A 15,402-nucleotide genomic window follows, 5' to 3' on the forward strand; every position below is an offset into this window, starting at 1 on the left:
AGTTTATTTGAATGTTTTATAATACAGTGGTACCTCGGGTTACATATGCTTCAGGTTACAGACTCTGCTAACCCAGAAATAGTGCTTCAGGTTAAGAACTTTGCTTCAGGATGAGAACAGAAATTGTGCTCTGGCGGCGCAGCGGCAGCAGGAGGTCCCATTAGCTAAAGTGGTGCTTCAGGTTAAGAACAGTTTCAGGTTAAGTACGGACCTCTGGAACGAATTAAGTACTTAACCCGAGGTACCACTGTATACACCATATAGTCCCATTATTGGGGAGGGGTGGTACCCCTGATGGGGGGCACGTCATGCCCCTGGGTTAGTTTGTCTGCCTTATTATTATTATTATTATTTATACTCCGCCCATCTGGACCTCAGTGTCCGGGCAGAACGATGGAGGTGCCTTGCACTCGATTCTCACTTGTGGCTTCTAGAAGCTGTCAGCATGTGACAGTGGATACACCCCAGGAATGGCTTCAATTAGCCAGCTAAACCAGGTGAGGGTAGTTGATGGGTCTCAAACCCTCAGTGAGTTAGGGGCTTCCCCTGCAAGCGCAGACAGCCCCTGGCAGATTGTGGGTCCAAGGGTCTCAAGAAAGCTGTTTCTGCATGTGCTGTAAAGGGAGGTGAGGGGCAGATGAGGCTCATCAGCCTGGGAAGGTAGCTCATCTAGGACAGCCTTTCTCAACCTGTGGCTCCCCAGATGTTGTTGAACTACAACTCCCATCACCCCCAGTTAGCAAGGCCAGAGCTCAGGATGATGGGAGTTGTAGTCCAACAAGATCTGGGGACCCACAGGTTGAGAACTGCTGATCTAGGAGAAGGAAAACTCTGATCCTACACCTCTGCTGCCTTGTGGGATATATTTGGGGGGGGGGAGAAAAGGTGAAGGATTAAACCCTACACAAATCCAGAGCGGAGTTCCTCAAGACTCTTGGATAACGCCCTGTACGCCGCCTCCCAGCTACTCCTGCAGCCAAGCTGGTGCCGAATATATTGCTTTCCTTTCCTTTGGACCCCATCAGCACAGCCATCAATCCACCACCAATCACCTGCCTCTGTCTCATTTGGTGGAGATGCCCTGAGCAGGGCCTTGACATGGGCTCTGAATCATGGCTGCTCACGTGCTCTTTCCTCGGCCTGTTTTTCAAATCAGTTGAAGCAGACATCCTTTCCTATGGATGGTTGAGCTTGCTGCTTTTCCTTTCTGCCAGCCAGCATGAGTGTGTGTGTGTGTGTGTGTGTGCACGCGCGCGCACACACACACACACGGAGAGAGGGGAAAGGGAGCTCGTTTTCTGCCCTGAATATTTATGAGAGGCTCTTTGTTTCCTCCTGGTAAAGGTAAATGTCACGAGGCCAGATCATTTCAGTTCTTTACATGGAACGTAGAATGAGCAGTCTGCCTTGAAAAGCTCCTGCCGGCACCGCTGAGCAGATGGGTTTTAATGATACTGTCAGTCTAGAGTGTTGAAAACGATTGCTCATTCCCAAAGGGAATGTGTCCCCCCACCCCCAAGAGGGTGCATTCAATGCAACCTTGTTAGGGGTCACTGAAATTAAGTCTTGTGTATAAATACATGCAGCAGTCTTATCCACCAGCCTGGTGCCTTCTCAGTGTTCTGAACTACAACTCCCACCAGCTCCTGCCAGGCAGGCAAAGAACACATCCACTGGCCTTGATGCCCTTGGAGAAAAGAGGCGGGGCTTTGGCTAGGGCCAGCTCCAGGTCTGAGGAGGCTTTGGCCAAAGTGCCTTCCTCTGCCCAAGCACCCTGGAAAAAATGTATCTGGTAGTGGTGAGTCGCAGCAATGATAGGTGACTGAGACGAACTGCCATTTTCATTTCCCACAATGACCCAGTACAGTGTTACCTCGGGTTACATACGCTTCAGGTCACACATTCCGCTAACCCAAAAATAGTGCTTCAGGATAAGAACAGAAATCGGGCTCCGGCGGCGCGGCAGCAGCAGGAGGCCCCATTAGCTAAAGTGGTGCTTCAGGTTAAGAACAGTTTCAGGTTAAGAACGGACCTCCGGAACAAATTAAGTACTTAACCCGAGGTACCACTGTATTGTGGTTTGGGAGCCTTTTGGGAAACTTGAATGGCAGCTAAACCCAGCTGCCTGAAAAGGGTTGTTGTGGTTGTTGTTAAAAAAGTGTCTTAGAGAACATAGAATCATTGAATTGTAGAGTTGGAAGGGAACACGAGGGTCCTCTAGCCTAACCCCCTGCAATGCAGGAATCGATCAATCAATCAATCAATCAATCTTTATTACGGTCCAGAGACCCAACAAATCGTTACAAAGCAATGCACAATTCAGACAGCCTACCTCCTGCATTGCAATGCAGGAATCTTTTGCTCAATTGGAGATTAAGAGTCTCATGTGGTACTTACTTAACTATTCATGTTAGTTTTATGCCCCGATGAAGCTGTGGCAGCTTTCTGAGGATGCCAGGTGCTCCTGATAGCCCCGATTTAATATTATATATGTAAAACGGCTGACAGTCCTGTTGATTTGATGTGCGGGGTGCCTTCTCTATTTTCTGTTCCTATAAATGTCCCTGCCTTTCCTCCCATGAATTCCTTTCCCTACTGACTATTTGTATTTTTAATGTCTTTATATCCCTGATCTCTGACGAATTACAGTTAAGGTAGCTTATGAAAATAATAAAACAAGGAATTATAGCTCCTTTAAGTGTTAGTAATTTTTAAGAGCCATCACGATAAAATGCAAGAAGCGGCTGCAGCAGGATAAGGCAACGCAACTGCCACCTCTCTGCCGTAGGGCTTCTGTTATGACACGCCTTAGGCCAGGCGGCAACTCACCAGTTTGCTAACCCATCAGTTCAGAGGTGATGAGCCTGCTGCCCCTCCAGATTCTGTACTGGCCCTGCTGGGGTGTGGTTGGTGGGCCTGGGGAACTGGTGTCCCAACAACATTTGGAGGGCTACAGGTTACCCCCACCCCTAAGCTAGTTGAAAACCAGGGCCCTAGTTGACAAAGCAGAGGCAAAAACCCGGCCAAATCAAACCCTGCAAGATAAGTTTTCATGGCATTTGTTTTAACTGTGCTAGGAACTTGTTTAAATTGTGCTGGGCATTTAGAATTCTCTTTCCTTTCCTGCCTCCATACAGTTGCGTCGCATGCAGGAGATGATTGCTCACATGCAAGCCCAGATGAGGCTGAAGCCTGGCGACGAGTGAGACGGTTCACCAGGCCACTGACGGTAGGTGTCACTTCACATTTTGGAGGCCTTGGCTCTAAAAGTTCATGCAGGTCAATTTTCAGCAGCAGCAACGAAAAAACAGTGGTGGTGGGGGTACATCTCCTTGGAAAATAAAAGAGCAACAACCGTAAGCACGCAGAGGAATGACTAGGCTGGCAGTTTTGTGTCAGCGAGAAAATGCAAAGCAGTACGATCAGATTAAATTCTAGCTTTCTGTAATAAATGGATTTGTGTATATTGTTCCTTTGGTCCTCGAGGGGCCATCGGGCTACATTGCACAGCTTGGCAGGAATGAGCCCTGCCTGGAGGCCTCTTCTGGCTTCAGAAAGGTAGGTACACTTCTCATGTTTTTCCCCTAAACTATGGAAATCGAAAACATAGGGGGGGAAGCACACGAAGTTTGTTGCTACTGTTGCTGAATGCTCAAATTTTAAGACACCCAGCTTTGGTTTGCTGGTCCTCTGGAATGTAAAGCCTGAGTAAAAATGGTTTATATTCTACCTTATGACCGCGTGACAAGCTGCCAACATTCCAGCCCTTAAATAAGGAGTTTTTTGTTGCCTCCACTTGAACCTTTGCTTTTCCTGTTTGCATTAAAAGCACATGCACACAGCCCTTCTACGTTGTTGTAGACATCTTAGCTAGCTACAAACCACTTTCCACAATTCAGGAAGCCTGTCCTGCCATTTCACCAAGAAGCTAAGCAGTTGATGCAGTTTAAGAAGACTTAGGGGTTTTTTTGTTCAAATTACTGGACGGGAACAAAGTTAGGCTTTCAGCAGCAATGGTAATAACGTCCTTTACCAAAATGGCACCTGCACGATTTCCCCAAACTCCAAGATAATCATGGTAACTGAGGGGGGTTGCGGGGAGAGAAATAGGATTCATGGAACAAGTGAAGGCAAGGGAAGCGGTGCTGGGCTTTATGAATGAACGTATGAGGATTGGAAGCATCTGTCCACCTGGTCTTGAATGGGCCTTCATGAATCCTTCCAGTCTCAGAGCTATTTTCAGACTGCATTTGCTTTTGCATTTAAAATATGAAAAGTCTTTTTCTACCAACATGGGGAGCACAAACTTGCTTTTGAATATAAAAGAAGACTCTTTAAAAACAAAAAACCCCAAAGCCCGCTACCTTGTAAAATCAAACCCATCTGCTTACAATGGCAGCCAGGAAGTAGTTAAGGACCAGCTGGAATTCTGTTTAAGACAACACTGATGCTATCAGAGGTCTAAACGCCACAGCATTTGGCATTCTGAAAAAGTGATTCAATCATCCAGTCCAAGCCTTGTCCACCTCCTTATGTGGCCTATTTTCCAGCAAAAGGAAGCCTGTTTTCAAAGTTGACTTGCTTCTTTCTGACTAGTATACAGTGAAGGTTGAGAAAGACAACAGGGGTTTTGTGTGTATTCAAAAGACCAAAAAACCTGTAGCATTGTTAAGAACCTGTTTTTAAGTTGCAAGCTATTTCAGAATTCTTAGGAGTGTTTTTACTGGAAGAAAGAAAAAATCAGAGGAGCTTAAAAAAGACTAACAAATTTACACTTGCATAAGTGTTTGTGGATGAGATGCTATTGCATCAGATGTGGTCCACATCTTGATAAAGTGGATTCTAGTCCACAAAAGCTTATGCCATCATAATAAGGTGCCACGAGACTCCTTCCTGTGTCCCCCCCCCCCGGGGGGGGGGCAGATTAAGACAGCTACTCCTTTGGAAACTATTCAATGGAAGAAAGTATTCAGAAAGCCTTCCCCCCCCCCCGCTTGTGTTTAGAAGCCCACTTCTAATAATTGGTAGTGCACTTTTGAGATGTCTGTTCAAAACCTTACTGAAATGTTTACAGAATTGTGTGACTGTGAGAGGATCCACAAACAGACAGACAGACAGACAGACAGACACACAGACACACACACACACACACACACACACACACACACACACACACAGCTGAATGTGGGAAACCATTCATCCTTCAGAGTTTGTAGCAGGAAGCCTGGATAAGGGTTATCCATGGCCACACCTTAGCTTGTGTTCTTCTAGAGCAGGGATGGGAAACCTCTGGCTCTCCAGATGCTGTTGGACTACAGCTCCCATCTTCCCTGACCATTGACCACCCTGGCTGAGGCAGGAGTGCCAGCTTCGCCCCACGACTTTGGGTGCCCTGGGCCGTGGGTGCCATGCAGCGTGCATGGCCCTTGCGCTGAAATTTGTGGGAGCCCGGGCACTTCATGGAGAATTTTGTGGGTGCTCAGGAGCCCACGGAGCTGGCATCTGTAGGCTGAGGCTGATGGAGGTTCAGCAATATCTGTTCCCCATCCCTGTTCTAGGGGGGGGTGTTTAGCATTACAGGCCGAACTGCAGCCTACAGGCTACTGAATTGTTTAACACAGATGGCAAGCAGGAACATAGATAGCTGCCTTACACCAAGTCCTTCCATTGGCCCTCCTAGCTCAGTGCTGTCAACTCTTACTGGTAGCGAGGGTTTGGGACAGGGAGTCTTTCTCAGCAGCTGGTACTAATGCCTATTGAACTGGCTCTGTCTTTTGGGGGGCCCAATTCAGAGTGCTGGTTTTGACTTGAAAAGCCCTTCCCTGCTTAGAGTCAGTAGAACTGAAGCATCACTCAAATGTGCCTGTCTGTATGTGAGGATGTAAAGGCCCGTCTGTGGATGTCTTTGTCATCCAAAGCCAGGCTTTCCATCCCTGGGATGGAAAAGATTCCCCACTCCTGCCAGAATGTTGTTTTCAGACTGGCTGAGATGTGCTTTTACTCTTGTTCCCTCTGCCTACTCTGTTACCATTTGACAGACTTCTTTTGAGCTGATAGGAGCACTGGGAGTGGGTGTGGATGAGCACATCAGCACCAGTGCAAGCAAGACTGGGAATGTCTCCTGGCACACTGGATCTGGGAGCCCAACCTCCAGCCCAGAAAGCGCAGTCCTGTCTGCACAGCACAGCAGAGAATCACGCTGTCGGCTGATGGATTTCCATCTCTTTCTCAACTCTGCAGGCTTCCCTTTTTTTTGGCAGCGGGCTCCAATAAAACAATCCCAAGCCTTTTTTTTTCTTTTTTGAGTTTTCCAAATTAGACCAGTGCTTTATATTATTATTATTATAACTCATGGCATCTCAATCTGCCTGTGTTGCCGAAATAGCTGCGGTAAGGTGATAGAGATGGCTTTCTGTTTTTCTTTCTGGAAATGAGAATTAGCAACATAAATCTGCCTCCCCCTCCAGATTTTTTTGGCAAAGAATAATCTCCCATCACTAAACTAAAAACTTGAAAGATTGGATTGCCTTCATATTCTGCTCAGTTCGTATAGGGCAGTCTGCCTTAACTTGTTGCCCTCCCATGTTGTTGGACTCCAAGTCCCATCAGTCCCAGCCAGCATTCCCAGTAGTCAAGGATGATGGAAGTTGTTGTCTGAGACATCAGGTTGAGGAAGGCTGATTTAACATAGCAACTGGGGTGTCTTTGGGACAGAGTCAAGAATTTAAACTCTGGAAAAGACTGCGGCAATTAACTCATCCCACCTATCTTGTAATGTTCCTGCATAACGATGGAAGAGTTTATTGTGTTTGGCTTTTTTTTTTTAAGGGGGTGGGGGCGTCTTGAGCTACTTTCGCCTAACTTGACCGTATTATCACAACGTGTGGTTTATCTTGCTTTTAAAACCATTAGTCATGCTCCTGACAGGCACATTGCAAAGAACTGAAAAAACAGCCCACTCCCTACAATAATGGATACGTGGGGTTCTAAAAGAAAAATATGTGTGGCGTTGCCCTAGCAACCAGACTTTAATCATGGTCCGATGCCAAACTGATGTGATGAGAAAAGTCATCTCGGGGGGTTAGTGGGGGAGGAAGGATGTATTTGTGTCTGTAGCTTCTGATGCCTGGAATGTGAAGCTTAGGCAGAATTCTAGCCTTTTTGGAGCAACCACCTTGTAGCCTCCGGAGTGTTTTGCTAACCAAGGCAGGGTGCGCTGCCCCAACGCTCTGGCTCCCCTGCCTCGCCGTGAGTCACGCCGGCCCGTCTGCTTTGTTGCGTCTGCAGAAAATGTGTTGGGATTTGCTCCGATGAGGTTCACTTGCTGCTTGAAGCTTCCTCCGTCTTTTTGAAGGGTAATGCTGAAATAATGAAAAATTCCGGTTCTTTTTATGCTCTGTGAAGACCTAGAGATTTGTGGCTTTTAAAGAGGGAAGATTTTTCTGGGTGTTTTGTGGTTGCTTGGATCTGCGGATTACGCTCACATGGTAGTGATCTTCCTTAACATGAGGTCATTGCGTGCTCCGGTGAGGTGGGAGCAACCCTTTTTCTCCTTAACTCATTAATCTTGTGCGCACCCTGCCTTTCCTCCATGGAGCATGAGGCTCAGTATGTTGCACTCTCATATTCTCAACAGCCCTCAACAGCTTGACAGAGAGAGAGAGAGACAGAGACAGAGAGTGTCAACTTGACCAAGGCTACCCACTGAGTTTTACGGCTGAGTGCGTTTCCCCTGATGTAAATCTCAGGTCTTAGATAGCTCAGTTAGTTAGAGCATGGTTCTGATAAACGCCAAGGTTGCATGTTGTATCCCCTTCTAGAACAGCTGCATATTCCTGCATTGCAGGGGGTTGGTCTAGAATGACCCTTGGGTCCCTTCCAACTCTACAGCTTCCTTATTCTAAAGCCTAACTATATTTTAATACGAACAAGCAGTGCATGCTGCTCAAAATCCCACAATTTGCTCCTACCCACCTCTCACTGGGAGCAACAAACCATGAGGCTCTTCTTGTTGGCCCGACTCGTGGCTCATGGTTTGTTTCTAACAAACAACAAACCAGTTGTGGTTTTGTAGTGGTTGGGAGTTACTCGTGCGTAATCCTGCCCCGTTTGAGCATCAGATTGCCTGGTTAAACCCTCCGGACTGCACAGCCCATCTCAGCGTGGCTGCCCTTAGTCACTCGTAGAATCTGTCTGTGGGCGTTTCTTAAAGCGCTGCCAACATAAGAGTTGTTTGACGTCTAAGTGTCTCCGCCTCTCACTGCGCGGGAGTCTCCTGCGCAGGGTGGGCGTGGGCAGCGGGGTGCTTGGGCTCTCCTCACTAACTTCCAGCGAAGAGTCCTGGAGCCCCTGCACCTCCCTGTCCCGTTGCTCTCCTGGATCCCTGGTGTTACACTCATTCTCTTCCCCTCTTTCCCAGCTGAGTCTCCCCCTAGCGCTGGGACCTTCTCCTGCAGAATCAGAGACCCTCTCCTTCTCCCGTGCCTCTGATGTCAGTTCCCTGACAGGTTTGTTTGGGGAGAAGGCCCTCTTGCCAGTAGCCACCTGCCCGAGCTCAGAAGATAATGAAGAACCCAGAGAATAGATTCTGGGGAAGATTGTGCTGTATCCCTTTAGCCCACAGGCGCTGGCAACAAGTAACACTGTTGAACAGTATTTTGGGAAGCATGAAATATTGAGCTGTTGGGATGGAGTTTCCAGTGGAGCTCATGAGTAGTGTTTCGCTGGTTGCTCATCCGGAGGGCAAGTGGTGCGGTATGAAAGGGAGAAATAAAGGAAATGGGGAGGATAACCTCCCCCATCTCTGTTCTTTATGTTCCATTTCTCTCAATGCCACCTTGAGGGTGGGGATAGCAGTAGGAATCATAGGAGACAGTTAGCATCCGTGTAGAAAAAGGCAGGGAATCGTCTAGGGCGTAAAAGGTTTCCCTCCCAGAGCCCTGAAATCCCTTTTATTCATTGGATTTTTGTTCTTTCATCAGTTTTATCACTGTATCATAATCATGAGACTAGGAACCTGCTTCTTTCCATTTAAAGATTGGAGGGTTGCATTCTGATACTTCAGGAAGCTGAAACGATGCTCCAGATTTGTGGCCCATGTGTTAGTGTTCTTAACATCTTTGCATTGCTAGTGGGGGGGGGGGAGGAAGGTGCTGTATGATTTTTAAAGTACAATAACTAATATTGTGCTAAAAGAGGATTTGGGTTTTGTATTAAGCTTTTAATCCTTGAGGTAAGAGAGAACACAAACCGTTCAAGTAGGAGTGCTTAAAAAAAAAGAAAGAGCCAAAACAAGTAATATCCTATGACTAGTGATCCATGTTTTATTTCTCCTCATGCTGCCAGTTTTTAAATGATTGTGAAAGTCTGGCTCCACGTGGCTTCTTTGTCTCCTCTAATCCTTTTGGTGTTAGTGTCATTTCACAATTTTTGTCAGTGATCTTTTCCAGATGGAGTTGTGGTGTATCCTTTTGACTTCTGTAAGCTTCACCCTGCAAATTCCCCCCTTTTTATTTTGTAAATGCAAGGAAGTGAAAATACCTAGAATGTTGGTGACTGATTGAAGTACATCAATCAATGTCACTGATGTGTTCAGTACAAAGGGAATGTTTCCAGATTTCACATTTTCTCTTGATGGCACCACACTTGCAACCCACATGGAGAATTGTGTTGGTAAACAAACAGGAGGCTGGGGGAATTAGCAATCTTATCATTTTATTTATTCATTAACCCATCTATTTCTTTTCTACCCCACCTTTCCGCCAAGGATCTCAAGGTGATCTACATGATTGTAGTCCCACCCACCCCATGGCCTCTGCACTTTATCCTTACAAAATATTTTATTCATTCATTCAGATCAGCCTTTCTCAACCTGTGGGTCCCCAGATGTCGAACTACAACTCCCATCACCCCCAGCTAGCAAGGCCAGATCTTAGGGATGATGGGAGCTGTAGTCCAACAACATCTGGGGACCCACAGGTTGAGAACCGCTGATCTAGATTAATATATCCTGCTTTGTAACCCTGAGAGGTGATCAAAGTAGCTTATGAATGATTATCACAAAAAAGAGCCCCATTCTGGTATCGGGGACAGAAACAACATGGTGTCCCCCATGGCGCCAGGATTTATTCATTTGCTATCCTCATCTGTGTTCCTCCCTTATGTTCCCCTTCTGCTTCTCCCTACCAGACAACAGCTTTGACTGATGTCCTCTGAGGCAAGGGAGTGGGGTTCAACAGCTGGAACAACAACCTTGTGAGAGAGGTTAGGCCAGGAGCAGGGAAGCTTTTGGACTCCATGGGCCAGAGCCTAATTGGAATTGGACTCACCGGCCAAATTTGGAAGGTGGGCGGGGTTCCCCACCTGTCAATCACATGGTGCCATAATGGCATCATAATGGCAAATCCCAAAGTCAGGGCTTCAAAGCACCTTGCATGGTTCTGCGAAAAGGGAAAGGTTCTTCTCTCATTTTAGCAGGTGAACCCCCCCCCCCCCCCGTTCTAGCAAGAGATTCCAATGCCTTCCTTTTTGTGATTCAGGGCTGGGTGGGCTTTGGAATCCCTTGCTAAAAAGGAGCTTTCCATTATTTTAGCAGGGGATCCCATGCAGGTTTGCATGGACTGGTCTACTAAAATAATGGGTGGCAATGGTGGAATCAGTTTTAGCAGGGGATTGTGGTAGCAAACAGCTTCCTGAATCGGTAGGAAGTTAGCCTGAAAGAGTGCTGAACAGAGCAGGATTTAACCCTTGCTCATCAACGAAGAGGCAGCCAATTTAGTTTGATCTACACCGCTTCCTGCAAGTATGCTTTTCTATCCCAAGGGCTTCTTATGACATTTACATTCATAATACTCAGTTTGCAGTGGACCAAGGGTTTTGTTTTGGCCTCTTGTGCTAGGTCTTGAGAGATTCGTGACAAACCCTTGCACCTGCTGTGATGTAAGCCCCCTGGTTTTCTGTCGATCCTGCCTCTGAGGCGAATGTCCCAAATATTTTTGCATCTTCCTCTGCTCTTACCTGGACTGCTCAACTATGTTCCCAGCACAGCTGCATAAATAGACAAGGGTATGAAGTGGCCTCCTGCCAGAATTCTGCAATTCAGTCACGTTATAAAACAGCTTAACGGATTTGGATCGAAGCAGGGCAAGCAGACTTCCCCATCCTGGTGCCCTCCGGGTATTTTGGAATGCACCTCCTGCCAGGCCTAGTCGGCACAGCCCTGCTGGCTGGGCGTGATGGGAATTATAGTCCAGAACTTCTGGAGGGGCACTAGGTTGAAGAAAGCAGATTTATTTCGCTTTAGTGGAGATCAGTGGCGTAGCGTGGGGGGTGCAGGGGGGGCCGGCTGCACCGGGTGCAACATCTGGGGGTTAGGGTTAGGGGGCGCAAATCCACGGGTTAGGGGGCACAAAGTACTTGCCTTGCCCTGGGTGCTGACAACCCACGCTACGCCACTGGTGGAGATGTCAGATGGGATAGCTATTAACCTGTTAGGAAAGGAGAAACCCAGGGCTTTCAGACCAGTGAGTGCCCTGGTACTCATCTGAAAGTGAAACCTGTTTGGAGTAACTGCAAGGCTTGTGGCTGCAGTTCAGTAGATGAGAACAGAAGAATCCTGCTGGATCAGACCAAAGGCCCATCCTAGTCCAGCACTCTGTTCTCACAGTGGCCAGCCAGATTCCTACAGGAAGCCCCTAGCCTAAGCAGGACCTAACTGCGGGTTCAGGTTGTTCCTCAACTGAAGTGCCTAGTTTTTCCCCAAACTTGGGTCTCCAGCTGTTTTTGGACTACAGTTCCCATCATCCCTGGCCACTGGTCTTGCTAGCTAGGGATGATGGGAGTTGTAGTCCAAAAACAGCTGGAGACCCAAGTTTGGGAAACGCTGGCCTAGCCCTTAGACTACCCACCTTCAGCACTCTCTTTTGCATGCTGCGATGCTTCGCAAACTTTGTTCTAACATCAAAATATGGAAATATTAGTTTTTATTAGTTTTGACTAGTTTTATCAGCTTTTTATTAACTTTCCCCAGGGATGGTCATTAGCCTAACTTTGTTTCCCCAAATCCCTCCCCTGAATTACGGCAGGCAGTAATTCAGCAGGTCATGGGATCTGGAAGTAAGCACCATGGAGGGGCTGCTACAGCTTCTCTCTCTGATTACCTCTGCCATGGCAGTTGGTAGCTGGGAGGAGTCTAGAGTCTAAACTGGGGCTGGATCCAGGCATGGTGGGGCAGAGCTTGACTGCTGCTTCCTGTCCTTTCATGGCCTCGGCAATAAATAAAGGCGTGTTAAGGTGTCAACCTGTTAACTTTGCCGTTCCAGCGCTTATCTGTCAGTGTGTAACGTCTGATTTAAAAATACGACTCTTCTGGGGAAACCAACAGTGTCAAGGCAGGACTGCAACATTTACAGCGATCAGAATTTAGAGCCGATTGCAGCTGCGGAGCCCACAGTGTACTGTTGCAAAGGTCCTTTGAAACAGCAACAGCAGTGGTTTAGGTCAGGGGTAGGAGCGTTCCCTCCAGATGTTGCAGACTAAAATGCTCATCACCCCCAGGGTGTGTGAAGCAGGGCCATTGAGGGTCTGGGGAGAACAGGGTATGGCTTGGTTAAAGCTCTACGGCTGACATAGAGAAGCCTGCATGGCTGCATTTGGGCCCTGGGCCTGACATTCCCCACCCCGTCTTAAAGTTCTCTAACTGCACTATGCCTTGGTGAGTAATTTAGCAGAATATGGCCAGCCTGCTTTCAAAAAAATATCTCCCCAAGTAGAAGGATAAAAAGGCTGACGTTTTCAAATCTGGGAATTCAAAGTGGAAACCTGAGATAGTCCCGGGGCGAGGGGAGGGTGGGTCTGCAGGCCTGCCCTCCCTCTTTTTACGGTTCTTCAGACCCTCCCTGGCCTAATTCCCTTGCCAAAGATCTCTGGACTCAGATTCCTCGTTTCCCATTTTGCTCTTGCCCTGTTTTTCAATTAGGACACAGTGCCTAACCCAGCACAACTGGCACTTTCTCAAAGAAACTGGAAAAACAAGATGCTGCTGCTGCTGCTGGATTGTGTCTAATAAAATGCAATCTGCCCTGGAGCAAATTTAGGTAGCATTCCCTTAATTTTAGTCTGCTTCCAGGAAATTGGCAGGATAGGGTTTTTTTTCAGGTTCCACCTCTTCTTAAAATAAAAATAAAAGTGTATGTGGTGCCTAACTATTGAAAGGACTAAATTGACAATATAATAACAATAACAGATAATCTTTATATCCTGCCTTTCCCCCAGACTGGGGCTCAAGGCAGCTTATGCACACCCACACACAAAAAAACCACACACACACTGGTATCATTCGCATGATTTGGAGGCAGACAGCATGTGCAAAACTTTGTATGTTTGAACTGCTCGGATGTTTAGTAACTGCTATTATTATTTAATTTAGATGCCAGAATGGCTGCTAAGTCATTTGCAACTATGAAATCAATGCACAATCAAATCAATACATAATTAAGTCAACACATAATTAAAATATGCAATTACAGATCCAACGGGGCTTTAACCTATCCTTAATTAAAATTACAATAAAGCAAAGAGTAAAAATAAATTGAAATGTTTAAACTGTCAAAACCGTAAAATTGCAGGTTCCGTTCAGGGAAATGCTTGAGTAAACAGGTGAGTCTTCTGGAGCCGGCAGCATGCCAACCCTGATGGCGGGGAGCTCTAGTATTTCAGCGGGGAGGGCATGTCCTGCATTGAGAGCACGAAAGCCAATACCAGGGAATTGTGTCCATGGGAAAGTTTTCTGTTTCTTTCAATAGAATGGATCTGTGCTGTGTTCATTTACACAGGGTGATCTACCTGTGGAAGGAAGTCTACGGCCTTTTCTTCTTTTTCTTACAGTGGCTACTCAATGCTCTTAAAATGGGTCAGTGCTTTATCTGAAACTGAACGGTGACACTAGTGAAACGCCAATGGATCATGCCTGGACGCAGGGCTGGATGCTACGAGGAGCAGCTGGCGGTCTTGAAGATCATATTGGAAAGCAGCTTCTCTTCTTCTCCCCGTATATATATATATACCTCTCCTTAATCATGTTGCTTATATCACCCTGTTGGTAATAATATGCTCATGCTTATAATGTGGGACTTACTTTTCCTTATCTTTCCCTCCCTCCTTTTTTTTTATTCAAAAGCAAACATGCCATCTTATATGCAGTAGGCTTTGAGAGTAGGTTGATGAACCATGTTTCGTTTTGTTTAGCTAGGCTAACATGATACCTTTTTTGTGTGTGTGTGGCAACTTTCTTACTAAAAGACGTGGTGACCTGTTTACCATAAATGTCTTCAGTCTCCTAACTACATTTTGTTTAGGCTTTGTGTAACCATTGTGTAACTTGTTGCTAGTTTACAACAGCCCCGTCCGCACTGTATGTTTAAAGCAGTACCACCCCACTTTTAAACAGTCACGACTTCCCTCAAAGAATGCTGGGACGTGTAGTTTGTTAAGGGTGCTGAGAATAGGAGTCTCCTAATAACTCTTGGTCCCCTTAACAAACCACAGTTCCTAGGATTCTTTGGGGGAACTCATGACTGTTTAAAATGGAATGATGCTACTTTTAGTGCTTATGGGACCAACATTCTTCTCTCACTAAAAAAAAATGTCTGTCTCTGTAAGCCAGTCTTTGCCAATCTAACACCTTCCAGATGTGTTGGCATACAGTTTCCACCAGCCCGAGCCAATGGGCTAGTGGGAATTGTGGTGCAAAACATCTGGAAGGCGCTAGGTCAGTGAAGGCTGTCTTGTCACTTGTGCTTTGGCTCTCTGGGGTAGAATTCCCCTTGGTGCTTCCTGGTTTTTTTATTATTGTTATAAAAATACAAATAAACGGTACAGAACACTAAAGTGATGGGGGAGGATGAGCCATCCTTTTACCCGCGATGCCTTAAAATCATGCAAATGTCTTAACATGCCAAATATTCTCAGAGGCCTCCTAGAAGATCCGCCTTGAATTTTTCAGGTACTAATTAGCAACCTTTTCTATCGGAACAGGTTTTGTTTTTCCTTGGTTGAAAGAACAACGGTATTTTCACAATTATTTTATATTGTATCATGACACTAAACGTCCCTTTGCAGTTTTGTAATAAATTGAACAGACACGAGGGGAAGTAAAGCGTGTGGTTTTTTTAAATCCTTCTATTTTGGTTCACTAAACAAAATACGTCGGCAGAATCTGTAAAGACCCGGGGCTGGGGGAGCTATGGCCCTCCGGTTGTGGTTGGACTACAACTCCCATCACCCCTGACCATTGTCCACACTGGCTGGGGCAGATGGGTGTTGAAGTTCAGCTACATCTGGAGGACCACAGGATACCTACCCCTCTCCCCTCTCCAGCTGAAGTCTCCAGGAAAGTCGCTGACC

At 46.6% G+C, this 15,402-nt stretch overlaps 1 protein-coding gene across 1 annotated transcript in view; it reads left to right on the plus strand.

The window, feature by feature from the left end:
* Positions 1 to 15,143, plus strand: part of LOC309521084 (septin-2) — a 62,209-nt gene extending 47,066 nt beyond the window's left edge. Inside the window, exons 12-13 of the mRNA XM_082203389.1 lie at positions 3,138 to 3,229; positions 13,885 to 15,143. Of these exons, the coding sequence (XP_082059515.1) occupies positions 3,138 to 3,206 (69 nt within the window). The 3' untranslated portion in view covers positions 3,207 to 3,229; positions 13,885 to 15,143. The remainder of the gene's footprint in view (positions 1 to 3,137; positions 3,230 to 13,884) is intronic.
* Positions 15,144 to 15,402: the final 259 nt, after the last annotated feature.

This window comes from Podarcis vaucheri (assembly GCF_965113315.1).
Source record: "Podarcis vaucheri genome assembly, chromosome: 16".
NCBI lineage: Eukaryota > Metazoa > Chordata > Lepidosauria > Squamata > Lacertidae > Podarcis > Podarcis vaucheri.